Genomic DNA, 27,941 nt, shown 5'->3' on the forward strand with positions numbered 1-27,941 from the left:
GCTCAGTAGATTGCTCCTGTTCTTTATAAAGTAGACATGTCTGTGCAAAGCTCCTCTCATGCAGGGCCCCCTCCTTCCTGCTCTGCCGTGTTTAGTTGTGCTGCAGTCAGGTGATTGAGCATAGTCATGTAGGCTGCAGTGAGCGAGAAAGTGGAGCATCGTGAAGAGGTACCTTACAGCTGTTTGCTCTGTTATGAAAGCAGCTCTCTTTTTACCTGGCTAAATAAATGGTATTTTTCGGACCATAAGGCGCACCGCATTATAAAGCGCAATATCAATGAACGGGTCTATTTTCATACATAAGGCGCACCGGGTTAAAAGGTGCATGATAAAACATATGTAGAGCGAAGCAAAAGCGTCAGGTAAGTCGAACTTTATTCAACTCATTCACAATAACTCCGAATATTGTTCAGTTTTAACAAATACAGAAAAATACCCTCACATTTTAAATCATTCATCTTAAACAAATCCATCAAATTCCTCATCTTCAGTGTCTGAATTGAACAGTTGTGCGATTTCAGCATCAAGCATGCCGGGTTCCCTCTCGTCGTTATCCGAGTCAGTCTCGTTGATGTTACTGTTTTGTTTTGGTTGCGGCACACAGCAACCATTTAATTGTTAATAAAAGGGCAACTTTTGCTGGCAATCTGTCTGTATATATAAGCCCTTCATAAATCCTGTGCACCTGTCTATTTACCAATATAAGCAACGAAAAAACATAAAAAAAAAAAAAAAGGAAATCCCTTTTTGACTCAACACCGGAAACCAGAAAACTCCGCTGTCACCGTGTTTTGTGTACATACAACGGTCGTACTGCGTCCCTTCACACGCTGTGGCATAACCCGGACCTCTCTTTGGCACCAAGGGGGACAGCACACACCTGGACCTCAATTCGTCCTTCAGTAACTTCTAGTTACTTTTGAGACAGCCGACAGCAGGTTTTGTTGCACAAAAGTTGGCAACAGCGCCGGCCGCTGATTGCCAGATTACGCACAAATATACGGGCCAGCATAGATGAAAATAGGCCAGAAACATGTAGAATAAAATCCATCATAGTTTTCTGCGGTTTACTGCATACGGTTTCTATTTTTGGAACAATGCTTTGTGTTGAATTTATCTCCGGCTGCTTTCCACACCTGCTGCACTGGACTCGCAGCTTGTTCCTGTCTAATATCATCAGTAGAGTCATTTTGTGAATCTATGATGGACTATTTTAGAGAATTCAGTGAGGCCTTTGAACTGATCCGCCAGACCAGAGGAAATATCGCTACAGACCACGCAATGGTGCAGTGGTGTGGATTCCTCGACCATCGGCAGTCAGACAGCAGCGCTCAACTATTTGAAAAGCGTATGCTGGGTGTTACCCCCCTCCCCCCTGTTGTACGCTTTGTACGCTCGGGAAAATTTTGGTATTTATTAAGCGTCCCTCACCAAAGTCGCACTAAAACATTTCAACAGATTTTTGAGTGCAGTGTACCACATAAAATTGTTTCAAGGTCAGTAAGCACAACAAGAATTCATATACCATCAGAACCACCCTCCCCAACCTGCAGGACATTTACACCAAGCAGTGCAGGCTGAGGGCCATGAAGATCCTAAAACAGCCCAGCCACCCCGGACACTCTCTCTTCTCCCTGCTCCCATCAGGCCGGCGTTACCGCTGCCTGAGGACTAAGACTGAAAGGTTGAAGAAGAGTTTTTACCCACAAGCCATCCGTCTGCTCAACTCTGAGCCCTAACTGGACCATTATTGCACAATGTAAATATTATAATTTATAAAAGTGTGTATAGTGTATAGTATATAGAGTATAGTGTATGGTGTGAATTACTTTTTTTTAATTTTTATTCTTCTTATTTATATGTGTGTGTATATATGGTTGCAGGTACAAAATACATTTCACTGTGCATTGTACTGTGTATAACTGTGCATGTGACAAATAAACACTATCTTATCTATCTTATCTTATCTTATCTATATAAGGCGCACCGGATTATAAGGCGCACTGCCGATTTTTGAGGAAATTTAAGGATTTTAAGTGCGCCTTATAGCCCGAAAAATACGGCAAATGTTTTTATACTTGATTCTGATCTCCTAATCTAGTCCCATCATTGCCACCTTTTTGCCTTGCACTGCTGCCTTTTGTTTTGATTTGATTTTGGCCCGCTATTGGTCTCATGTGCCTTGCTTTTGTTTCATCTGGAGGCAGGGGGGTTCAAACACAAAACACTGTTGCCCAACATTTTTTTTTTGTTGCTGTTGTTGTTCTTCAGGATTCTGTTTAATGCATTGTGTTGTGTTTCTTATGCTAGATAGTGCTGCTATTTTGTCTTTGTGTTTATTGTTAACCCTCTGTCTTCATATGCAATTCTTGTGTCTTAGTCCTGGTCTGTGTTTCCACTTCCTGTTTTTATTTTGGTACATCTTGTTGCTTGTGTTTAGAGTTTAGTTTTGTTTCCTGTGTTACCCTGCCAGCTGTTTCCCATTGTCTTGTTAGCTAGTGTGTAACAAGTGTGTAACAAATAAAGACATTTAATAAACCTCTGTTTTTGAAGTCCTGCTTTGGAGTTCCATTCTGCCTGTCATACTGCCCAATATGACAGCTTTAGGTTTAAGCTTTAAGTTGAGCATTTAGCATTTCTCCTTTTCCCTCAGTCACAGAGCATCTCAGGCTGTCAGAAAAAATGTGATTGGTCAATTTTAATGATGGTCCTGGAACAACATTAATTAGTATTTATTAATTAAAGTAATCAGTATCCAAAGTAATGGAGAGACACACTTCAATATTTATGGACCTTTGCTGCACCTGCCACCATCATTCCAAATATTTGGTGTTGATTGTACTTTATGGCTTGTACTGCTGTCTTATCTTTGGTATTCATAAAGATTTACTGTCATAAGTTTATTCAGTTCTGTTTGTTGCTAGTGTTCTGTTTTGTTTCTTCTTTGTGTTTTTCAAATTTATTTAAAATGAATCTTTTTTTACACAAATGCTTGTGTATTTAATTTCTTGGAATAACCACACTTAAATATAATATAAGGTCAACTTGCTGTGAGAGAAGAACAGTGAGTTGGACCAACAACTCAAAGATATGAGTTAACTTCATATTTTAAGTAGTGTAACAGCTGGGCCAACTGGACACCAAAGAAAAACATTAAGTCAATCCAACAACTATAATAAGATGTGCTAACTCAGTATTTCACCATGGAGAAAAGCTGGGCTAACTTTGACCCAAGAAAAGCAAATAAGTTGAACTAACTTAGAAGTTTGTGTTATGAAGTTCTGTAAAATTAAATGAAAAGTTGAATAAACTTAAAATTGTTGTGTAACTTCCTACTTAACTTTTTACATTTAACCACTTTTTTTTTTTTTTACATTGTGGGTCACAGCATATACACAGTAAAAATACTTGAGCTGTGTAACAAGAGGCAAAAGCTGAAAAAGGAATAGATAAAGGAGCTGTGTCAAGAAACTAAGAGAAACCTACAGAAGAACAACAGTAGGAAAGGATATTGACTAATGAAAGACCTGCCAATAAAACGCAAGAGTGGATTTCACTGGTTGGAAGAATGTCACTCTAAAAATATACCTTGCAGAAAAACTGTGATAGACCTTTGGAGTTTTTTGTCCCATTTTGTTTTACACACTGGCAGTGAAACCTGGTCAGTGGTTTAAATTTGGTCAAAATAGGTTCCACCTCTGTTGAGGTGGTTAAGGCATCACACTGGGATGCTTCCTGGGTATCTTTTGAGTGAGGTGCTCCAAGCATGTCCTACCAGGTGGAGGCTGTTGGAACATCTTGGAGCTCTCTCAGATAAGCTGGAGGAGGTGACTGTGGAGAGGGAGGTTGGGGTTTCTCTGCTTAGGCTACCAGGAGAAAGCCCCGGGGCCAAAAAAAAAATCCACACTGCCCCAGAAGCCAAAATTCTATTTATTCTCAACATATTCTATCTATTTACAACTATTGTTGTAAATAAATCTGTGTTTTTCAGTACCATGGCAAGCTACATCAGGGAATCTGTGTTTCAGGACCATGGAAAGCTACATCAGTGTTTTTTTGTTTGAGCACCAAGGACAGTGAATGTTGTGTCTTTTTTGTGCAACAAGGGGTGCTTTTATTTATTTATTTATTATTTATTTATTTTTTAGCTTAGACACCTGCCTATTTGGAGGAATTATATCCATAAACTTAGTTATAGCACTTAAGCAAAGACTTCTACTGTAATGATTTTTAATTAAGAAATGATTGCCATACTATTACTAATTGGATTTCCCACATTACCTGCCCTGGATCTCCCAAGAAATTTCAAATAATGTCCGTTATGTCCCTAACAATTACGGGGCATGACTAGCAAGATACAGCAGAGAGATGTCCCTACTTGCTCCGCGGGTGTAATTAGAACCACACCAGACGCAGATTGCCCCACCCCCCTGGAAAGCGATTGGACTCACACCTCTACTGATGTTATGGATTACCAAAAAGCATATATATATATATATATATATATATATATATATATATATATATATATATATATATATATATATATATATATATATATATATATATATATTGTAGCGATTCTCTTAGTTAGAGAGCGTGTTGATGTTGTGGGATTTCGGACTGTTCGGGAGGTTCGTGAAGGCAGCATGGAGAGAGAGAGAAAAGACCGAGAGCTTGCCTGTGTGTGTGTGTTGCTGTTCCGTTGTTGTAGTTGTGGTTGGCGTGGCTGTGGCCTACAGCAGCCGTTTTTCTGCTAATAAAGACGACCTTTGTTGTGAACATCGCCGACTGTGGAAGTGTGTTTACAACGTTACATTGGTGTCAGAAGTCAAACTGCTAACCGTCGGCTAGCCCTGCTTCGGCTACCTCAGTTGACAGCCTGCGCTAACTATGGCAGCGCAGCGAGATGTGGCCGGGGCCCGCCCGAAGATCAAGAGAGAGGCTATGGACAGTGACTTTGGGGGCACGCTGGGTCCTGAGGGAGCGGACAGTGCCGGAGAGCGTTTGGCCCGCCTCAGACGGACTGCCAGAGGCCTTGCGGCCGCCGCTGGCTTTAGCCCATCGACTGCAGGAATATACGCGGGCGCGGAGACGCCCGCCCCGAACAGCGCGGGGCCCGTGCTTGGCGATAGTGGCGCCCGGCCCTGCCAGGCAAATGTGAAAACCCCCAAGTACTCCGGTAAGGCTGACTGGGAGGCCTTCCATGCTCAATTTGAACTGTTAGCGCATGCTGCGGCCTGGTCCACAGACACTAAAGCACTCCAGCTAGCCTTGTGCCTCACTGACGACGCTTTGGCATGCCTGCTGCTGCTTAGCCCAGCGGAGAGGGGTGACTACAGGGCTCTGGTTGGTGCTCTGCAGCGGCGGTTTGGGCAGTGTGGCCAGCCTGCTGTCCTGCGGTCCGAACTGACGAGTAGACGGAGACAACCGGGTGAGCCGCTTCGCGCTTTGGCTAATGACATTGAGATGCTAGCGAAGAAAGCATATGCCCACATGCCCATCGACGTGCAGAACGAGCTGGCCAGAGACCAGTTCATCCGCGCCATTATCCCTGGTGAGCTGCGCATCCAGACTCAACTTTCCCACCCCCGCAATCTGCACGAGGCCCTGGAGATGGCCTTGGAGAGGGAGGCCGTGGTGGCTTCTGCGGGGTGCGACCATAGTGAGTATGACCCGGTGGTGAGGGCTGCGGTGCCGGAGGCACAGTGACTGCGTACAGTGACTGGTGAGTTAGCCCCGATGTTGGGAAAAGGACTGGTCCCTATTCAGGTGGGGGGCCTGGGAGTGAACTTGGAGGTGTGGGTGGCAGCGGTGCAGGACGTTTGCATATTAGGCCTGGACTTTCTGCGGGCCTCACAGAGTGTCTTAGACCTGGGGAATAACACGCTGACCTTTCCAGGGGGCCCCATGGTTGACCTGGTGCGCCCCGCACAGGCCCCGAACCTACACCCGCCAAAGTCGAGAGCAGCGGGGGTGCACCATGAGGCACACCTTCCGCCCCCGATCTACCCCCCTGCACCCCTGTCCCCTGACCCTGATTTAGCCACCGTGGTGGGTTCTCCTGCCTCAGACCAGCACACTGTAATGGGGGAGGGGGATAGACTGGCAGTAGTGAGGGACATATGGACACGTAGCTGCCAAGATTTAGATCATCCACAGCGGGAGGAGCTGTGGCAGGTGCTGCTGGAGTTCAAGGACATTTTTGCTCTGTCAGAAGACGAGGTAGGCTTAACTCACCTCCTGCAGCACGACATTGACACGGGAGATGCACGGCCTGTGAAGTCACGCCCTCGCCGCCTCCCCCTGGCGCATCAGGCTGCGGCTGATAGTGCGATCGGGGAGATGCTCAGGGCTGGCGTCATTGAACCCTCCGACAGCCCCTGGGCCTCGGGGGTTGTGATGGTTAAAAAGAAGAAGAGCCCCAAAATGAGATTCTGTGTCGATTTTAGGCCGTTGAACAGTGTGACTAAGAAAGACTCATACCCGCTGCCCCGCATCGATGAGTGCCTGGATTTGGTTTCCGGCTCTTCCTGGTTCTCCTCGCTGGACCTGCGTAGCGGGTATTGGCAAGTGCCCCTCAGCCCCGCAGCCAGACCAAAGACTGCTTTCAGCACAGGCAGGGGGCTGTGGCAATTCCGTGTTCTCTGCTTCGGCCTATGCAATGCGCCGGCCACGTTTGAAAGGTTGATGGAAAAGGTGCTGGCCGATATTCCCCGACAGGAATGTTTGGTCTACTTAGACGACATCCTGGTCCACGGAAGTTCCTTCGAGGCAGCTCTGGCATCCCTGCGGCAGATTCTACAGCGGATAGCGGCAGCGGGCCTGAAACTCCACCCTGATAAGTGCTGCTTTATGAGGAAAGAGCTGGAGTTCCTGGGACACAAAATCGGGGGTGAGGGTATCAGTACGCTGGAGGAGAAAGTGCAGGCGGTGAAGGACTGGCCAACCCCCACAAACTTGAAGGACTTAAAGAGCTTCCTTGGTCTGGCGTCCTACTACAGGCGGTTTGTAAGGGGGTTCTCCTGTATTGCTGCGCCCCTGTTCCGCCTGCAGAAAAAGGATAGTGACTTTGACTGGTCAGCAGGATGTGAACAGGCTTTTGAGCGGCTGAAAAACGCCCTAACAGAATCTCCCACCCTCGCCACCCCGGACCCCAGTCTGCCGTTTATTCTAGACACAGATGCCAGCGATGTCGGAATGGGGGCAGTGTTGAGCCAGGTGGGGCCAGCGGGGGAGAGAGTGGTGGCGTACTTCAGCAGAACCTTTAATAAGGCTGAACGACGCTACTGTGTGACGCGAAGGGAGCTCCTGGCCATAGTACGGGCAATAAGTCACTTCAGGTACTACCTTTGTGGCCTGCCCTTCACTGTCCGGTCAGACCATTCAGCCTTGCAGTGGCTAATGGCGTTTAAGGAGCCAGAGGGGCAGATTGCACGCTGGCTGGAGGAATTAGCGCCATACGTCTTCGAAGTGAAGTACCGAGCGGGGGCTCACCACGCCAACGCAGATGCCATGTCCCGCCGCCCCTGTGCTCCAGCTGGTTGCCGGTACTGCGAAAAGCGGGAAGCCCGAGAGGAGGAGCTCCGGGCTGGGGGAGAGCATGATTCCCGGTGTAGCGGAGGTGAGCTGGCCTGCAGAGTGGCACAGGTGATTGACCCGCTCGAGTGGAGAGCGCAACAGGAGCAGGATGTTGACCTCCGGCCAGTGCTACAATGGGTGGAGTCTGGTCAAAGACCGCAGTGGAGCGGAGTGGCTGGATACTCACCTGCAACTAAAGGACTGTTTGTGAAATTTTCAGCTCTCCGAGTAAAGGACGGAGTGCTGCAGAGAGCCTGGAAGGAGCCAGCTACGGGGGAGGAGAGGTGGCAGGTGGTGGTCCCCAGGGCCCTGAGGGAGGCAGTTTTGAAGGCCTCCCACGGAACCGTCGGGGTGGGGCATTTTGGAGTTTCCAAAACCCTTCGGCGGCTCCGGCAGAGTTTCTACTGGGGGCAGCTCAGGAGGGATGTTGAGGACTTTTGCCGCCGGTGTGACCTCTGTGCAGCGCACAAGGGTCCCTCAGACCAGTCCCGGGCCCAGCTACAGCAGTTAGCAGTGGGAGCCCCGATGGAGAGAGTAGCAGTGGACGTGATGGGGCCTTTTCCACGCACAGACAGAGGAAATCGTTATGTCTTAGTTGCCATGGACTACTTCACAAAATGGCCGGAGGCATATGCCATACCCGACCAGGAGGCGGAGACGGTGGTCGACAGGCTGGTGGAGGGCATGTTTGCCAGGTTCGGGATGGCAGAAACCATTCACAGTGACCAGGGAAGGAACTTTGAGTCGGCTGTTTTCTCTGTCATGTGTGAGCGCTTAGGGATGCGAAAGACCCGGACGACACCGTTACACCCGCAGAGTGATGGGCTCGTCGAGCGCTTCAACAGGACCCTGGCGAAACAGCTGGCCATCCTCACTGCAGAGCACCAGCGTGATTGGGACATGCATCTCCCCCTTGTTTTGTTGGCGTATAGGTCCGCTGTGCAGGATTCCACCTTGTGTACGCCTGCCCTGCTCATGCTGGGGCGAGAGCTACGGACGCCAGTGGAGATGGCACTGGGGAGGCCTCCGGACGCTCCGGTAGTCGTACCGGGTCCGGAATACGCCAGGAGACTGCAGGACCGGCTGGAGTCGGCCCATGCTTTTGCCCGTGATCAGCTGGAGAAAGCGGGAATGAGACAGAAAAGGAATTATGACTTGAGGGTAAAAGGGAAAGACTTCAGGGCCGGTGACCTTGTGTGGGTGTACAGCCCGAGGAGGAAGAAAGGCCGGTGCCCTAAGCTGGACTGCCACTGGGTGGGGCCTTGTGTAGTGGTAGAGAAGCTGGGGGAAGTGGTGTACAGGGTTCAGCTGCCGACTAGGGGGAGACGAGTGGCCCTTCATAGAGACAGGCTGGCTCCATATAAGGGTGATGTGCGCCCGGTCCAGTCGACCCCCCTGAGAAATGAAACAGCCACAGCCCCAGACTCACTGACTGTGCCCCTTCTACTGCCCCACAGCTTCCTCCACTTTTGCACCCCATCCCAGATCAAAAGCAGGGTGCTGCAGGACAGCAGACACAGCCCCAAGTGTCGTCTACAAGGGGGCTGCAGAGGCAGAGAAGACCCCCAGGTCACCTCAGAGACTTTGTACGGGATCCCTCGGGGCGAGGGATTTAGTGAGGGGGGGCAATGTAGCGATTCTCTTAGTTAGAGAGCGTGTTGATGTTGTGGGATTTCGGACTGTTCGGGAGGTTCGTGAAGGCAGCATGGAGAGAGAGAGAGAAAAGACCGAGAGCTTGCCTGTGTGTGTGTGTTGCTGTTCCGTTGTTGTAGTTGTGGTTGGCGTGGCTGTGGCCTACAGCAGCCGTTTTTCTGCTAATAAAGACGACCTTTGTTGTGAACATCGCCGACTGTGGAAGTGTGTTTACAACGTTACAATATATATATATTTTGTTTTTCCTTATACATGCTTTTTTATCAAGACATATATATATATATTGTTTTGCCTTTTCCTTATACAAGCCTTTTTTTTTTACATTACCTTCTGCTCTTTTTCCTTTACCGTATGCATTTCTGCGTCATTATGCAAATGAGGAGGGCGGCCTGCTTACTCCAGCTCCTCTACTATTGGTCAATAAACAGGAAGGAGCAGGATCCATGTGCAGGTCAATTGTGCATGCCTGAGCTTTTGTCTTCAGTTTAGCAGCCCCGAAAAGTTCGGCAGTATCCGTAACTGGCACACCCGCAAGCAAAAACGATTCCAAGGCATCAGCGGGCAGCAAATATCCGGGTCTTCCAACAGTTCTTGTGTGGTACACAGACTTGTGCAAGCGACACGCCACCTCCTCCAAAATCTGGAGAACTAATGAGTCAGCTTCATTATCCGTGTCTGCAGTTAAATGGAGTAGCCTCTCATTCAAATTATCTACACGAAACAATAAACAGTCATCACTGACAGTATTGCTTTCAGCTAAGCTAGCAAGGTGACTTAATTCTTCTGCAATTGTCACAAGACCTGGAATTGTCAGAGACCTGCCTGAAAAATTCACGGATGCTCATCATCTTTATGATATAGCGAATGGTAAGGTTATAATAAAAGTATTTACATGTATTTACATTTACATATCCACCATGTATAAAAGAAACAGTCTCCAATTGGAAAGTAAGCTAGCAGCAACTTTAGCCACAGGTAGCTAAAAAAACCACACTGCTGCCTGTCAGTGCTGTCATGTTAAAAGGTTTACTTTCTATATTAATGTCAAATCACTGACATCTTCCAACACTGATGTTTAGAATAGTCTTTTAAATATTGACTTTAAAGCTATATGCCACACCATTTCCATGTTCTGATGTGATTCATAATTTTCTTTTTGCTTTCTTCTTGTGTCCATCTTTCTCAGCAGCAGCCCACCTAATGCTGTTCCAATAATGAACAAAAAAACTCTGTATTTGAGTTTCCACGATTTTCCAGTGGATGCAGAAATACATGTCTGTTGAGGAAGAGCGATCAGGAGAGATGAGAGACCAAGTTTTAAAATCCTTTGTGGAGGAGGACAGTGAGTGACAGTGTCTGAAAGGAGACAAACCAGGTCAGTCTCCCTGCCCCTACAACTCACACTTCGTGGATGAACATTCATTACAGCAAGCAGCCGTGTTGGAAATCAAATCTCTCTGTACATCTGTACATTTTTTTTCATGGTTTTGACAATATTTATTTATTTGCTTTAATCTATTAGCATAACTTGTTCTTCAAATATCCATTTAGATGATTGGGGGTGAAGAATGTGACTGATGCCTGGGTCTTCTAGGTTCTTGTTTGTCTGCAGTGTTTATCTCCTGACATCAGATGGCTCACTGTGCGCTTTTCATCCTCGCTGAAGCTGTTCAGCCTGAGATGAGAGTCTTCCTACTCACGTCTGTATCTTTGCAAGAGATTAATTTCTTAGGACATGGTGCAGTAGCGGGTGGACAGTAAAAAAGGCGCAGGTGTGTGGTGTCTGTCTGTAGACAACCGAAACTGCAGCACGCTCAGGCAGCACCGGGAAACCACATTTAACTGCCAAATAACAAACGATTGCGTATTTTTCGTGATGGGCGGCAACCCTAGTCTATACTATAAGGATCTAATCAAGATTAGAGCCTAAAGATGTTCTATTTGCAAAACAGAAAGGTCACGTAATGTTAGCTAGCAAACAAATTGACTAATGCTATCCTAGTATATTAATTAAAAGCTAGAAAAGACAAGAACACATACCTCCATAATGTTCAATGAAGAATTTGTAGCCTTTGTCCAGTTTTGAACGTGTTGTTAGTGAAAACATAGTATATCCTAAAACCGTATTAGACTGTGTAAACTCCATGGCCATATGTCTATGGCCATGGAGTTTGTCCACACTCAGCCAGACATCAAGACTCAGACCTTCAGGATCAGAGACAGGTGTGTGGTGGCTGTGAGCTTTTCTTTGACTTGGTTTAAGACATGAAGCTTTTTTTTATCATGAGGTTAGTGAGTCAAAGAAAGCTGAATTGTGTTTGTGTTCTGCAGCTCTGTGATCCAGCACATCACATCTGGAGCTTGGAACTACACTCTGACCATGAAGAGCTTCTCAGACGCCGGCCGCACACAAGCTGTGGAGTCCAGCACTGAAGTGCAGCTGAACCAGAAGATCTGGGTGGAGCTGAAGACTGACGGGCTGGATGGAAGTACGGTCGTCGTGGTGACCGACTCCTGCTGGGCGACTGACCAGCCATCACCCACCAGCAGTCTGAGATATGACCTGATCATAAACGGGTGAGACAGACTCAGAGATTCATGTCCTTTTGATCGATCTCATGGACTCCTGAACAAAGAGTGTTTTCCTGTCTGTGAGCAGCTGTGCAAACCCTGCTGACCCGACTGTGGAGGTGAAGAAAAACGGAGTGGGAACCTCCACCTACTTCTCCTTCAACATGTTCCAGTTCACTGGGACCTCTGGTAATGTCTACCTGCACTGCAAACTCCACCTGTGTCCCAACCAGGAGAACAGCTGCATCCCGGTAGGCCTCGCTGCCACACACACACACACACACACACACACACAGCTCAAATGTTCGCTCTCAGCAGATTCAGTGCTGAATGAAAGGATCAGTGTGGATCTTCTAAAGTCTGGACTTTGTCTCTTTGTCCTCAGACTTGTAATGGAGCTGCTCGCAGACGCAGATCTGCCAGAGCCACATATGAAGGTGAAGCCTTGATCAGCATGACCTGGACTCATTAGGTAAGACATAGTCTGCTGTTTTCATTGTTCTGAGAAGTCTGCATGTTTGTTCATAATGTGCTGATTGTTGTTTATTTCTTGTGGAAGCAGAGAACTGTTAAATTAAAAACTGACATATCATGCTTTTAAATCCTTCCTTTTCATATGTAAATCATTCACTTGTGGTCTATATAAAGTAGAACTGCAATGCTTTGGTCTGAATTCCTCATTATTGTAGCTCCACAGACCCCTCTTTTACACCTTTTCTGAGGCACATCTTAGAGCGGCTCGTTTTGGTGCGGTCTCTTTAAATATGAATGAAACAGGTTGCAGAGCGTTCCACTCCACCCCATTTGGTCATCTTTGTAAATTGATAGCAGTGATATGATTATCTACCAGCAGAGAAATAAGGAGGACTTTCCCCACTGATGTGAGTACATTTCAGAGAAAAATAAAATTCACCCAGGCTCTTTAAAGATGCTGGGGGGCGATATAAGGCATTGTGTGAGTTAATACATCCAACAGGCAAACATTTTGATTTCTCTACTTGCAACTTCGGCATAATTGAACTGAACTGAACTTGGATTACAGAATTGCTGTGAGAGAAAAAAAATCGAGGATTCACGAAAATCAGAAGTCCATGCCCTTGTTTAGCGGTTCCATAGCAAATTCTGTGACGTAACAGATAAGAAAACATAACAGGGAATAGATAAACTAAACAGACTGAAAAATATGACCCAAAAAGAATATAAAGATATCTACGAGAATACTTTTAAATTTCCTGCATTTCTACACACTCAAAGTATTCAACAAAATGTATTTAAGGGCTAAAAAAAAAAGGATTTTGCATGATATGTCACCTTTAAGTCTCACTGATAGCAGCTAAATGAAAGTTTACATAAAGATTCAAACTGGACTGTAACAGTTTTTTGTTCCAGCATTGACCTGAAGATAAACTCTGTACGCTCACTCCTCATCAATGAGTTTGTGTTTGCATCTTCCTTCATGTGATAAATCTAATGAGCTGCTGAGAGAGTCAAATGTCCTGGATGCTCCTCTGTAGCCTGACAGTCCAGGATCAGGGTGAAGGTCCGTCTCAGGGATGGTTCAGAGAGGACAGGAGTGTTTCTCAGCAGTCACAGTTTGGTCTGGTTCATCTCCTCAGATGCTTTCCATGGTGACCCGGACTGACTGACAGGCTGCCGACCTCCACGATGATCCCTGACTTCTGACTGGTCCTGATCCAAATCCTGGACGCGTGAAAGGTTGAGCTCAGTTCTGGCTGCTGTGAGGCCGTGTGGACTCCCACAGCTGGAACAAGCAGCTGTTTTAGTGGAAGTATTGTGAGGACAGGACCAAACTGCTCAGTTTGTTGCCATTAGCCATTTCCAGCTTCAAATGCTCTTTCATTTCCATGAAAACAAGGATTTATGAGGTTTTGCCAAGTTAGATGTTACTGGACAATAGCAGTCTAATGCAATGTATTTCTGCCATCATATTCAAAAGGGGCTACGTTTTTTTTAATATGTTACATTTTACTTTAAACAGTTTAAAAAACTTATGAGTTTTCTATGTTCCATTTTGAGTGTGTTGGAAATTTATTGCTACTTTCATCCAGCATCTATACTTTTTCCCTCCATTAGTAGTGGGTACTTGCCACTATACATATATTCCATTCACTGCCTGTACCATTCTGTCCTTAACAGTTCTTTATACTATCTCTCCCCTCTCTGAACTCTCTCCCCTTATACTGGTTGTACCTTTGACCCCTTACACTGCTTGTACTTTTTCTCTCCCTCCTGAGTTGTCCTTATCAACTTCATACACTGTCTATACCATTCCACCCCCACCATTAGCAGTGATTATCCTTCACTTCCCATGTAAAAAGGGACTTTCCCTATTGTTAGCAGTGATTTATTCACATGTGGTTAAGTGCGGCCTCATAACGAACCTCAGCTCTGTCAGTCACCGTTTACATTTATCATCATATGGGGATTATGTACTTGTATTACTTGTCACTTATATTGTTTGTAGTGTTATTAGTTTTATCACATGTGCACATATTATTCTTAAACCTTATATTATTTTCAAGTAAGTGCCTGGGGTTGTTAGTTTTTATCTTAAGTACCAGGCGCCACTTTTCTGGCACGTGCAGATAGGAGGCAGCCACACACACGCTAGCAATGCTGACTGCTTCATGTTTTTGGGTCACTGAGGCGGGGATAGGACATGTGTGATCAAATTTGTGTGTTTGTGGCCTTTGAAGAGTTGCTGGAGTAAGCACTATCTTACTTGACACTTGTACCCTATCGTCATATTTCAGTCGAGATTTCTCCCAAAAAAGGGAGTTCTGTGGGTCCCTCGCGGTTTTATAGCAGAAAAGGGGGGAAGGAATAAAACCTGGCTAAGTGGGGGGGACTGGTGATCTTATCTTCACAGATGTTTGAGTAGAAAAGGTCCTCATGCATGACATCTGTTTGAACTGGTATAAACTATGAGCTAGACCTGTGAGGTGCAGCGTTAAGCATGTGTCCTAAAGTGGGTGAAGGGTGCCCGAAAAGATGATGAGGTGAGGATTAAATATCAAAGGGTGACAACTTATGCATATGTATTTGGGTCAAAAGGGGGTGGAGGAAGTCCTGCGAGAGGGTATATTTGCCCTGTTTTTTGCAGTTGAAGCAGCTTTTTTTCTTTGTCTGCGATGTTTCTCTTTTTGCTGGACTAACCGCTTAAGGTTATATACTCCCGGGAGGCACTTTCTTGCTTTTTCTAACACCTTGTGAAAATAAATTCTTAAAATGAATCCTGCTCAATTCCTGTGGATTATTTTGATTTTTTGTGGATTATTTCAAAAAAATGGATTTAATAGTGAAAATTTCCAGCTGGAGCCGGGGCCACCCTGAGAATAAAAAGGTAAAAGGTGAGTCACTTGGGGCAGCAATTAGTCCGTGACCCAGAGTGGGCACTCCATCCTTTTCCATCCAAAGAACATGGCCTCAGATTTGAAGGTGCTAATTATCATACCTGCCACTTCATGCTTTGCCACGTTCCACAAAAACCACAGATGAGATTTTGAGGCTTCCCAGGCGGAAACCTTTTACCACTTCTCTGTACCAAGAATTTCTGTTCTTAAAAATTATGAGCAAACTCCCACACACAAACAAGCATGGTCAAGATGAAAACCACATTTTTCCTGTTGAATCTGAGGTTCAAATAGTGGTCAGACCCTCCTTTCCAACACCGTGGCATAGACCTCACTGGGGAGGCTGAGCAGAGTGATCCCCTGATAGTTGGAGCACACCCTCCAGCCCTCCTTCTCAAAAAAGCAAACTACCACTCTGACTGCCAGTCCATTGGCACTACCCCATATTTCCATGCAACTTTGCAGATGGTGTCAGTCAACACAGCCCTACAAGATCTAGAGCATTCAGAAACTCAGGGCAACTCTTGTCCAACCCAGGGGCCCTGCCACCAAGAAGTTCTTTAACTACCTTGATTACTTGTCCCCCAGTGATGGCCGAGTCATCCACTCATCCCCAGACCCTGCTTCCTCTCCAGAAGTTGTCAGTGATTTTAAGGAGTCCTTCCACCGTCTGACTATATCCTCAATTAATGTTATCAAGACTCCTCCTTCAGCTTGATGGCTCCCTTCACCTCTGGCATCCACCATCTGGTTCAGGGATTACCACCACAACAGGCACAAACTACCTTGCAGCCACAGTTTGGTGCTGAAGCCTCAACAATTGTGGCACATAGTCCATTTGGATTCACTGTCCTCAGACTCCCTCAGAATGCTGTAGAAGTTATGCCAGAGGTGGGAGTTGAAGATCTTGCAGACTGGGTCCTTTGCCAGGTGTTCCCAATGCACCCTTACAATACATTTACGTCCGCCAGATAAGTCCAGCATCCTTCTCATCACCTGATCCAAGTCATCGCCAGGTGATGATCAGTTGGTAGCTTAGCTCTTTTTTTCACCCTGGTGTTCCCATACAGTCACAGATCTGATGATACAATTGCAAAATCAATCACTAAACTTTGATCTAGGTGCCACATGGACTTATGGACATCCTTATTTTCAAACATGGTGTTTGTTATGGACAACCTGTGGTTCGCCCAGAAGTCCAGTAACAGGGCCTTCAACTTTGGCAGCCACCCAACACGCATTTGCACCCAACTCCTACGATGCCTCCTGTAGGTGGTGGGCCTACAGCAGAGCATGTCCATGTCTTGTCTTTGACCTGGCCACCATGTGCTCTCCCTCAAGCATCCTTGCCAGGCCTGGCTTCAGGTTGGGGCTGTTGTAACCCTATCCCTGGCATGGTAAACTTTCTTCCATGAATTGTCCTTCATCTGGCTCCTCACCCAGGTCCTTGGTAGACCCTACCAGGGGGTAAAAGCCCCTAGACAATATAGCCCCTGGGATCATTGAGACACACAAACCCCTCCACTACGATAAAGAAGCACTGAGTAGATTTTTGATTTATTTAATTTGAAAGATTTAGATTCATTTGAATTATTTAATGTTTTCCTTGCTCTGTTTCCCTTTCAATACTAAAAAAGTGACAACGATGACTTTTTTTTTCTTCTTACTGCTAAAAGATGAAAAATGGATGTTTTCAATATTAAATAGTTTTGATAAATAGATGTTGCATAATGAAATTTTACTCCCATATTGTCTTTTATTTTTATAATTGTTACATAACATCAGTAACCACACTGTACATGCACCAAGTTATATCCATAACATATAGAAAGATGTCATGCACATTTTTTGTATATGGCAAAGAAAGAACACACAGTGTTGACTGCAGATTGTCGGAAAGTCACTCAGAACATGTTCCATCATGCAATATGGGTCTGTGTTTACAATGCTCATGTATAGAAATGTATCAATAGTCTGTTTCGAGAGCAGGTCACACACTAAGATACCCAGAAATTAATAAATCTTTTTTTTAAACAACTGTGGCTATAGATGAGTGCCACAATTAATTATTTAACCTCAGAATCTATCCCATAAAATGTCCTGAATTTGTAACATGTCTGTGTATGTACAACAGTAATTTAGCATATATCAGGATGTGTTACAATAGATTGTCTTAAAACATGCAGCACAATCAGAGATATGAGACATTCATTAATAGCAATAATGGTGGAAGAATTTTTACTTCCAGAGAAATTTTTTTTTTTAAAAACTTCATCAAACTTTCATTTTGGGCAAAGTCATCAAATCTTGTCTTTATCAGATTTGACTAAATGCAGTTTTTCATAGTTCCTCAGAACATTTAACTGTCATGGCCCTGGGCCGGTGGCCCAGTGTTTTGTGTTCTTTTGGTTATGTTTTGTTGTGTCTCAGATTATGTTTATTTGGTTTCTTTCATGTGGGTCTTCAGTTTGTTATGGTTTTGAGTTTATTCGGCGTTTTGTATCCTTTTCTTGTCTTCCTACGTCTTGGTGTTCAGTGTTTTGTTAGTTCCTGGCCTCTTGTCTACGTTGTTCCTTATGTTGTGCTTAGTCTGCATTTACTTCCTGTTTTACTTTGACAGTCCAGTGCTCCCTATGTGTCATGTTTAGTTTTGCTTCCCGTTTAATTTGTTAGATTCTGGTCACCTGTGCCCTGTGTTCACCAGCTGTTTCTTGTTTCTTAACATTACCTCCTGTGTGTATTTAAGCCCCTGTATTTGCTGTTCCTTGTTGTGTCCTCCCTCATGAAGTTGTGGTTTTGTCTGCATTTTATTTCACTTTACAATTAAGTCACCTTTTAAGTTCAGCTTAGCCTCTGGAGGTCTGCAATTGGGTCCACCCTGCTCACCACGCCACTCACACATGACAATTTTTTGGTTGTTTTTTTTGTAGATTTCCTTACAGTTTAGATCCTCAGTTTGTTGTTATTGGGGTGTTCTGTTATTATTTATTTGTATGTTATTCTGGTTTCCCTTTGTTCTGGTCTTCTCTGTTTGTGTTCCTGTGTTTTTTGTCCCAGTGTCTTGGCCCTTGGTGTTTAGTTCCCTTCCCGTTGCTTCCGTGTGTGTGTGTGTGTGTGTGTGTGTGTGGTGTTAAGGTTCCCTTTCCCATAGGTTTAGAGTTTAGTTTTCCCTGTGTTTTCCCTTAGGGTCCCTCCCTTGTGTTGTGGTGTCTCTTCTGCCTGTCTCTCTAGAATGTATTATTCCTTGTGTGGTCTCAAGTCTGCATTTGTATCTTGAATGGTCACTTCCTGTTTTATTTTGATAGATCCGTGTTCACTGTCCTTTTGTGTTTAGTCTTGCTTCCTCTGTGTTATTAGTTCCATTTGTTTCACCTGTGGTTCCCTTCTGTTTCCACTTGCCCTGATTATGTGTGTATTAAAGCCTTCAGTTGTGTGTTTGTTTTTTTTGTTTTTTTTTCTGTTCCTCGTTGCGTCATCTGTTTTTCCCTTTACCTGTGTGTTCTCTGTTTATTGTTTTGGGCCCCCCTTAGTTTCTCCCAGGCTTGTTTTCAGCCTAGGTTATAGTGATGGGAAGTTCAGCTCTTTTCAGAGAGCCGACTCTTTTGGCTCGGCTCCCAAAGAAGGGCCAGCTCTTTTGGCTCCCAAACAGCTCCTCAGATTGTAGTTTAAAAAAATGTGTAAAATGAATTACTTTTCCTCACCATTCCTGCATGTAGCCTCTATGTAAAGCACAACTTCCCACCCTGCTGCTCCATGTAGACATGCAGATTCTGCCACACATCTTAACCAATGAACAAAAAGAATAAAGAAATGGCTCCCATCATTCACTTCAAAGAGTGGATCGTTTGCGACCGACCCATTACTACTTGGTTGAGCTTCAGTTGTTTTATTTTAAATTAAGCTTTTGTGAATTTTTAGGTTCATTACCCAAACAATGGGCTCATTACTCTAAGCTTCAATTATAGCGCCCTCTCCTGGAAAAGTGCAATGCTTTTAACTACACACACAGACACACATTCACATGCACACACCTCAATGATCTGAAACATCTTTGCATTTTTTGACGCACATACGTTATGATAGCATGTGATTTTTTTTTTTTCTCGCCCTGAAGCAAGCTTTAAAACATTGGTGCTATGGAGTTGTAAGCCCAGGGTTCGAAGCACATATCGAAGCTTCAGTTTCACATTCTCATCACTACCTCCAGCAATTAAAAGCTGTTAGAGTTAACCTCCATTTTGACGCATCCTGCATTTGGGTCCTACCCTTCCCACCACACAGCTTAATCGTGACAGTAACATAATACTACTAATCTGACTCACTGTGGCAGGTATGAGAGATACTCACACTTTTGGGTTTATATACAGTGAAAGTACAAGAACAACCATTAAGAGATACTCATACACTAGTTTTTTTTACCTTTACTGTCCTTCAAAGAGATAAAAGTGAATGTCCACAATTTAGGCTTTAAACGCAGATAAAATACTTTTTTATGCCACTTAGCATGAGCAAGCATGCAGCTCAATCAAATCAAAAAGATTAAAATATTATATCACACAGTTCGTATCATTAACTAACTAATCAGTCCTAAGCTAATGCTGATTTATAAATACCATATTAGAATCAGAGAGCTGATGGAGTATGCCCAGGCCTGCAGCATATTTCCCTTCTGGCTGCACCTGAGATAATCCAAATGGGGAACTGATGACTTGGTACAAAGTGCCACAGCTCCATTCAGGTTAAATCCAAAATGGCAAAAGTGTGTAGAGAAAAAGCCAAAAATCATGTTCTGGATGCCTAAATCCAGAGGTGTTGGTCAGTGGTTAACCTTTTGTGTCTCTTGTTAATGCTTCAGACTATGACCCATAAAATCTAATTCTTCTCCACTCACTGCAAGAAACCAGAGAGAACAACAGGTAGATTTACTCAAACTTTCATCGTCTAGTTTAGGCATACTTCACCAACCCCCAGCCTCTTTCTCTCTTCAAACTTACATTACATTACATTACATTACATTACATTACTTTAACTTCCATTACATTACATTCCATTACATTGTTTAACTTCCGGCGCCGCGCGAGCAGGCAGCCAGTTTCAGCAGCTCCGCACTAATTCCGTGTTTTTTCTCATTTTGTTTAGTATTAGATGTGTTTTTTGTTTTTGTGTTTCTGTATCTTCTGCTCTTTTTCCTCATGATGGAGCAGACTTTTTTCTGGAAAACTTTGTTTTTATTTACCCTTTTTATGGTGTTTATGTTTGGAGACTGCGAGAGTGGCCACGCTCCTATTGTTTACTCTCGGGACCAGCTGATCTCCATCGGGCGCTCCGCTGTGCCTACTCCTGCTGAACGACTCGATATTCCCCGCGAACTGAGAAGGAAGAGACGCGGGAGACGTGCGGGCATAGGTCGTCGTTGCCAGGGGAGAAGGTACAGGCCCGTCATCCCGTCCATCATCATGGGAAACGTGAGATCTCTTCCCAACAAAGTGGACGAGCTGGCGGCGCTAACGCGACATCAAAGGAGCTACCGGGAGAGCAGCCTCATGTGCCTGACGGAGACGTGGCTAACCGAGCTAACCCCGGACTCACACATAAACATGGACGGCTTTCATTTGATCCGTGCCGACAGAACCAAGGAGAGTGGTAAGAAGAGGGGCGGGGGTCTGGCTGTGTTTGTAAACGATAGATGGTGCAACTCCAGACATCTAACCATCAAAGAGACGCTCTGCAGTAAGGACATTGAACTGCTCGCTGTTGGTATGAGACCGCACTATCTTCCTCGGGAGTTTTCACATGTTATTGTGATAACTGTGTATGTGCCGCCCTCTGCTAACGCTGCTGCAGCCTGCGATGTCCTCCATGCTACTACCAGCAGACTCCAAACACAGCACCCACAGGCCCTCTTTCTGATCTCAGGGGACTTTAACCACGTCTCCCTGTCCTCCACTCTCCCCACCTTCACCCAGTATGTCACCTGCCACACCAGGAATACCAACACACTGGATCTACTGTATGCCAACATCAAGGAGGCATACAGCTCATCACCTCTGCCTCCCCTGGGGGGCTCAGATCACAACCTGGTTCATCTCCAGCCTGTGTACAAACCCTTGGTACACAGAGAACCAGTTGTGACACACACAGTGAAGAAATGGTCTGAGGAGACTGAAGAAGCTCTGAGAGACTGCTTTAGCTCCACTGTGTGGGAAGAGCTTTGTGCCCCTCATGGGGAGGACATCGACAGCATCACGGACTGCATCACTGATTACATCAATTTCTGCGTGGAAAACACTGTGCCCACCAGGAGGGTACGGTGTTTTTCAAACAACAAACCCTGGATCAACTCTGAAATAAAGGCTCTCCTGAAGGAGAAGAAGAGAGCCTTTAGATCAGGAAATAAGGAGGAGCTGAGAACTGTGCAGAAGGATCTGAGAAGGAAAATCAGGGATGGAAAAAACATCTACAGGAAGAAGATGGAGGACCAGCTACAGCAGAGCAACATCAGTGGGGTTTGGAGGAGTTTGAACTCCATTTCAGGCCACAAACCAAGCCCTAGGGTTGTGGGAGACTTAGAGTGGGTTAACAACCTGAACCAGTTCTTTAACAGGTTTGACCAGCCACCCACCCCTCCCCCAGCCCAGTCCCCCCTGCTGTCAGCCCCACCATCTTTAATGACTGCCAACCTTTCTTCTTCTTGGGACCTCACACCTCTCAGCTCTCAGCCATCACCCACCCCCTTCACTTCTGAGGACTCCATCTCACAACCCCCATCCCCCACCTCCATCTTGTCCCTCTCAACTCATCATGTGAGGAAGGAGCTACGTAAGATCAAGGTGCGAAAGGCTGCTGGTCCAGACGGCATCAGCTCCAGGCTCCTGAGGTGCTGCGCAGATCAGCTGTGTGGCATCATGGGATACATGTTCAACCTGAGCTTGAAGCTGGGGAAAGTACCACAACTGTGGAAGACCTCCTGTGTGGTACCGGTACCAAAGACCAAACATCCAAAGGATCTTAGCAGCTACAGGCCGGTAGCCCTGACATCGCATCTAATGAAGACCCTCGAGAGGCTGGTCCTCAACCATCTACGCCTCATGGTGTCGTCTTCGTTGGACCCGCTGCAGTTCGCCTACCGGCCTGGCATCGGGGTGGATGACGCCATCATCTACCTCCTGCACCGAGCTCTGACCCACCTGGAGAAGCCTGGAAGCACTGTGAGGATCATGTTCTTTGATTTCTCCAGTGCTTTTAACACCATCCAGCCAGGACTTCTGAGAGACAAGCTGGAACTGTCAGGAGTGGACCACCACATCTCCGAGTGGATACTAGACTACCTCACTGACCGCCCACAGTACGTGAGGACACAGGGCTGTGTCTCTGACAGGCTGGTCTGCAGTACGGGGGCCCCACAGGGAACTGTGCTGGCACCGTTCCTCTTCACCCTCTACACTGCAGACTTCTCCATCAACTCCCCACGCTGCCATCTGCAGAAGTTCTCTGACGACTCTGCCATAGTTGGCCTCATCACAGGTGAGGATGACTCAGAGTACAGACAGTGGACTCAGGACTTTGTGGACTGGTGCCAGCGGAACCACCTCCTGATCAACGCCGCTAAAACCAAGGAGCTGGTGGTGGATTTCCGCAGGCGCAGACCCACCACACGGACACCGGTGAACATCCAGGGAGTGGACATTGAGATAGTGGACTCTTATAAGTACCTGGGTGTTCACCTAAACAATAAACTGGACTGGACTCATAACACTGATGCGCTCTACAGGAAGGGTCAGAGCAGACTCTACCTGCTGAGAAGGCTGAGGTCTTTTGGAGTGCAGGGGACACTCCTGAAGACCTTCGATGACTCTGTGGTGGCATCAGCCATCTTCTATGCAGCAGTATGTTGGAGCAGCAGCTTGTCTACAGCTGAGAGGAAGAGGATAGACAAGCTCATCAGGAAAGCCAGCTCTGTCCTAGGATGTCCTCTCGACTCAGTGCAGGTGGTGGGAGACAGAAGGACTCTGACCAAAATAACATCACTGATGGACAAGGTCTCCCATCCCATGCATGAAACTGTTGCTGAGCTGGAGAGCTCCTTCAGTGACAGACTGCTGCATCCTAAATGCACAAAGGAGCGTTACCGCAGATCCTTCCTCCCAGCAGCTGTAAGACTTTATAACCATCACTGCTCCCAACAAAAACCACAATAGCCTACACAATGTAGGATAATATATAATATACTGTAAATAGTCCGGCCTGTTAAGGTTCAACACACAGGCACATCATGCACATTGTATATAGTGTTATTATTATTAGTAGTATTAAGGTTAATATTGTTTGTTGATTTTATATATATTCTTTTCTTAATAGTGTGAATTATTATATCTTTATTTATATTTATAATAACTGCGGCTGCTGTTACACCCAAATTTCCCCTCTGTGGGACAATAAAGGCTGTTTCTTCTTCTTCTTCTTCTTCTTCTACTCAGAATTAATGCACAGTTTAAGCATTACATTAATTTCATCACACTGTTTCCTTTTTCAGTTTAAACTGTTTTATTTCAGTATGATTTATCATAATCACATATGAATATACTTTTCTATAGAGCTCTGTGTTAAGTTGATGACATATGGCCGATGAGCAGGGCAATCTCACTCGTCTTTGACAATTTGTATATATATGGTTATGGAAGTAATAGGTGAGTTAAGGATGGAAAGTTCTGGTTTTATGTCTATTAGAGCCTCTGGCCCTGGTTTCAATGACTTTCTGCCCAGGAATGATCAGATAATTACACCTGTGTTCCTCATCAGCTCAGAGAAACATTTAAAGTGGATTTTCTTGTTGTGAGACATCCAAAGCTTATTTTTTCTGTTTCATAACAACCACATCTTTAACAAATCTCAACATTCACATGTTCAGTAAAGCTATTACACGTGACGCACCTTCAAGAGAAAAAGTCACATGTTCAGTAACGCTGTTACGCGTGATGCACCCTTCCACAGAAAAAGTCCCTTTGCCTAATAAGACATGGCACACTGAAGGGCAAGAATCACACCTAGAAACATTTCTAAGTTACATTAGTCCCTCTTCTCTCTGCAATATTATGTTCAAAACCTCTATAAACATTAGCTGGTTCTTTAAAAGCCACAGCATCAGAGTTAGCTGCACACTGAAACAACAACAACCCCACATTGGTGGAAAAGAGGAAATAGTAATCATGTAGTTTCTATCAGAATCCTAGACGGTCTGTATAAAGTATGTACGGAGCCAGCATCACAAACCACTGGTTTCCAGAGTTAATATTATCCAAATGGAGTTAATGAAAAAAAAATCACCTGTCATACAGTTTATTATATATGGTGAGTGAAGCACAAATTGTTTTATAGCAGGGCTGTAAATTATTTCCTGCTCTGTTCATGCCACACAACCAGTCCAGGAACCAGAGCCGCACCCTGTGATATACCTTTGAGGCATCTTCACAGCTATAGAATGCTGCTGCTCGTGTCCTGGTGAAGACGCAAACATGTGAACACTTCAAAGCTGACAAAGTGTCAGAACAGATTTTGATTAATGTGTGAGTGCTTAGCACGAAATTGAAAGTCGTTAAGTCGTGACGAACTTTGTTTTTTACATAACACAGTCATGAGGTGTGTAAGACAAGATGGTGTAAATGAATTTGCAGTGCACCTGTCAACAGGACAACAGCTTGAGGAGCTTTAACAAGACACAAATCATATTGTTGACTACTTTTGAATCCTGGACCGACAAACCCCAATTCACTGTTTCCTTCTGCTGTTGTCCTGGTTGTGTAACAAGGTGCTGAAGAAGCATTCATCAGTGGGAGATTTCCGTCCCACTGAAAATAGCAAACTCTACATGTCAGAAAGGAAAAAGTGTTTCAGCTGCAGCCTTGAAAGCATTTAATGGTCTGAGAATAAAGAATGAATATAAAACACAATTCAAATGTAGGTTTAGTCTATGTGTAAATTTAATAAAATGTCAGCAAGTGCAGTGTACCTTTCCTGTTTTAAGATCATATATTAATGCTTATAGAACAATAGCATTGTTACCAACCCCCCAGTTTCTTAGGCTGATAAGGTATCTGTTCAGGTTTTTGCTTTTTTAATTAGAACTAAAACCAAAAAGCAGTCATTGAAAGCCATATTTTGGACACAGACGTTCAGCAAAGCACAATGAAGAAAAAGCAAGAGTTTCCCCAGGGAAGTACGCCATACACACATTCAAGCAGAAGCTGAATAAAAAGACAGAAAACATTTGGGGCTTTTGTGGAGCACCTTATATTTTGGAGAGGAGTTCTTGTCTCCCCCTTTTTGTCATATAACTTTATAAACCTTGGTTTTAATTTAAAAGTTACTGTGTGGACTTTGCATGGTCTCCCCGTGTCAGTGTGGGTTTTCTGTGGTTTCCTCTCACAGTCCAAAGACATGCAGTTAGTAGTGTCCAAATGTTCATGTTTAGAAAAAGAACAAAAAAAGTTACATAATTTGAACACACTTACTCACGCTTCATTCTGATTCTGCAAGAATTATTTTTATAAAATTTGAAAGTAGAGTTTAAGTACCCTTTTGGCAGTCTGCTCAAACCTCCTGGCATCTTTCCAACTGCAGGCCTGCACCTGCTGACAATCCATCATCCTGACATCTTTACATCCTCCAGCCATGACTCTTACTAATTAAATGGTAAATGGACTAGTTCTTATATAGCGCTTTTCTACTCAGTCAGAGCACTCAAAGCGCTTATACAACACGTTTTTTTACATTTACCCATGCACACCCATTCGTACAAGCACTTCCATGTTAACTAAGCTAAGTGCTTTTTAATTATATAACATTCACACACATTCACACTCTGACGGAACGGTCGGAGAGCAACTTGGGGTTAAGTATCTTGCCCAAGGATACATTGGCATGTAGCCTGGAGTAGCCAGGAATCGAACCCCTGACCTTCCGATCAGTAGGTGACCTGCTCTACCTACTGAGCTACAGCCACCCCAAATTAGAGGTCTACCTGGTGTAAATTCCTCACTCGGGCTGAACTGTATGTAGTACGTCTTGCAGCTGCTCAGACTGTCCATTAATATGACTCATAGCTCAGAGCATGCAAAGAAAAATACAATAAAAGCGTAATGTATAGCACACAGTTTACAAATGCAGTTAAATGTAAATATAAAAAAGGTAATCTAAATTCTTTGTGTACATGGTAAATGGACTAGTGCTTATATAATGCTTTTCTACTCAGTATGAGCACTCAAAGTGCTTACACAACACGTTTACATTTACCCATGCACACCCATTCATACAAGCACTTCCATGATTAATTTAGCTAAGTGCTTTAATTATCTAACATTCACACACATTCATACTTCGACAGTTGCGTTGGAGAGCAACTTGGGGTTGAGTATCTTGCCCAAGGATACATTGGCATGTAGCCTGGAGTAGCCAGGACTCGAGCTGCTGACCTTCCAATCAGTAGGTGACCTGCTCTACCTACTGAGCTACAGCCACCCCCACCCCCAGCCATTCTGATTCATAGTGTATATATTACTTATTATTTATCAATGCAATTTGCACTACTCTCTTGTACAATGTCAGCCTTAATATAACTCTTCCTCACCTACTTTTTTTTTTATATTTTATCTATTTTTGTTTCTATATGTATAGTTTTGCACTCATCGTTGGCACTCTCACTGTGATGTTAATTACTGTAGATTGTATTTTTTTCTTGCTGAAAATATATTTCTATCTGTCTATCTGTCTGTCTGTCTGTCTACTTATATTGGGCCAAGGCCAAAGGCAGGTACTCTCACACTTGCATTTTATTTATTTATTTTCTTCACCAGTTTCAGTAGTTGTTGCTCTTGCAGTAGTATGGTTTTAGAAGTAATAGTGAGCCAAGGAAGAAAAGTTCTGGGGGTTTTTTTGCTGCAGGTTTTAGTGTCCATCTATCCGGGGCTGAAGACATAATTACACCTTTACCAACCTGAATTCCTCATCAGTCCAGAGAAAAATTGATTTTCCTGTTCTGTTACAGCTAAGATTTATTTTTTCTGTTTTATGACAACTTTCAGACATCTTCACCTGTGAAAGCTTCAAGTGCTGAGCCAACATCACGTCAAACAATTGGTTCCTGGAGTCACCCCAATGTGATCATCCAAATGGAGCGATTTATAAAGCGGGAAACCGCCCATAAAGGCCTTTTTGTAGCAGAGTGTGAAACGTGTTCATTTCTGCTGTGAATGTGGACAGTTTAACATTTAACCTGTGCACGAATCATTGTTGGGATTATTTTATTTGGCTAATGACTGAACTCTGAGTCTGTGCGGTGAGTTTGGAGCTCTCACTGCACAGACTGATAATGGGGAGCTGTGCGAGTTCATGTAGAACACCTAGTCCAAGAACCAGAGCTGCACACTGTGATTTACCTTTAAGGCATCTTCAGAGCTACAGAATGCTGCTCCTCAGGTCCTGATGAAGACGCAAACATGTGAACACATCAAAGTTGACAAAGAGTCAGAACATATTGTAAAGAATGTTCAGGTGCTTTACACGAAATCAAAAGGCATCTATGGCATGAAGAACTTTGTGTTTGTGTGACACAGTCACAAGGAGTGTCTCTGCTGTTGTCCTGGTTGTGTAACAAGGTGCTGAAAAAGCATTCATCATTGGAAGGTTTCCATCAGGTAGCGCCACTGTGGCTCCACCCCTCCTCTCCTCCTGGGTGTGGACAGCAGTGAGGATGCAGATAAAGAGAGA

General features: G+C 44.7%; 1 protein-coding gene across 1 annotated transcript; it reads left to right on the forward strand.

Annotated features, from left to right (window-relative positions):
• The first annotated feature begins 11,386 nt into the window (after positions 1 to 11,386).
• LOC115796615 (uromodulin-like) lies at positions 11,387 to 14,967 on the forward strand. Its single transcript, XM_030752980.1, has 5 exons — positions 11,387 to 11,457; positions 11,566 to 11,811; positions 11,894 to 12,056; positions 12,191 to 12,277; positions 13,422 to 14,967. The coding sequence occupies exons 1-4, from the start codon at positions 11,387 to 11,389 to the stop codon at positions 12,275 to 12,277; spliced, it is 567 nt and encodes a 188-aa protein (XP_030608840.1). The 3' UTR covers positions 13,422 to 14,967.
• Positions 14,968 to 27,941: the final 12,974 nt, after the last annotated feature.

Source organism: Archocentrus centrarchus, chromosome 18 (assembly GCF_007364275.1).
Source record: "Archocentrus centrarchus isolate MPI-CPG fArcCen1 chromosome 18, fArcCen1, whole genome shotgun sequence".
NCBI classification, from domain to species: Eukaryota; Metazoa; Chordata; class Actinopteri; order Cichliformes; family Cichlidae; genus Archocentrus; species Archocentrus centrarchus.

Bases quoted from the DNA above. Each gene is read 5' to 3' on its own strand.
- LOC115796615 (XM_030752980.1), top strand. From the start codon at position 11,387: ATGTCTATGGCCATGGAGTTTGTCCACACTCAGCCAGACATCAAGACT. The intron at 11,458-11,565 runs GTGTGTGGTGGC...TGTGTTCTGCAG, and splicing joins ACCTTCAGGATCAGAGACAG to CTCTGTGATCCAGCACATCA. The intron at 11,812-11,893 runs GTGAGACAGACT...GTCTGTGAGCAG, and splicing joins TATGACCTGATCATAAACGG to CTGTGCAAACCCTGCTGACC.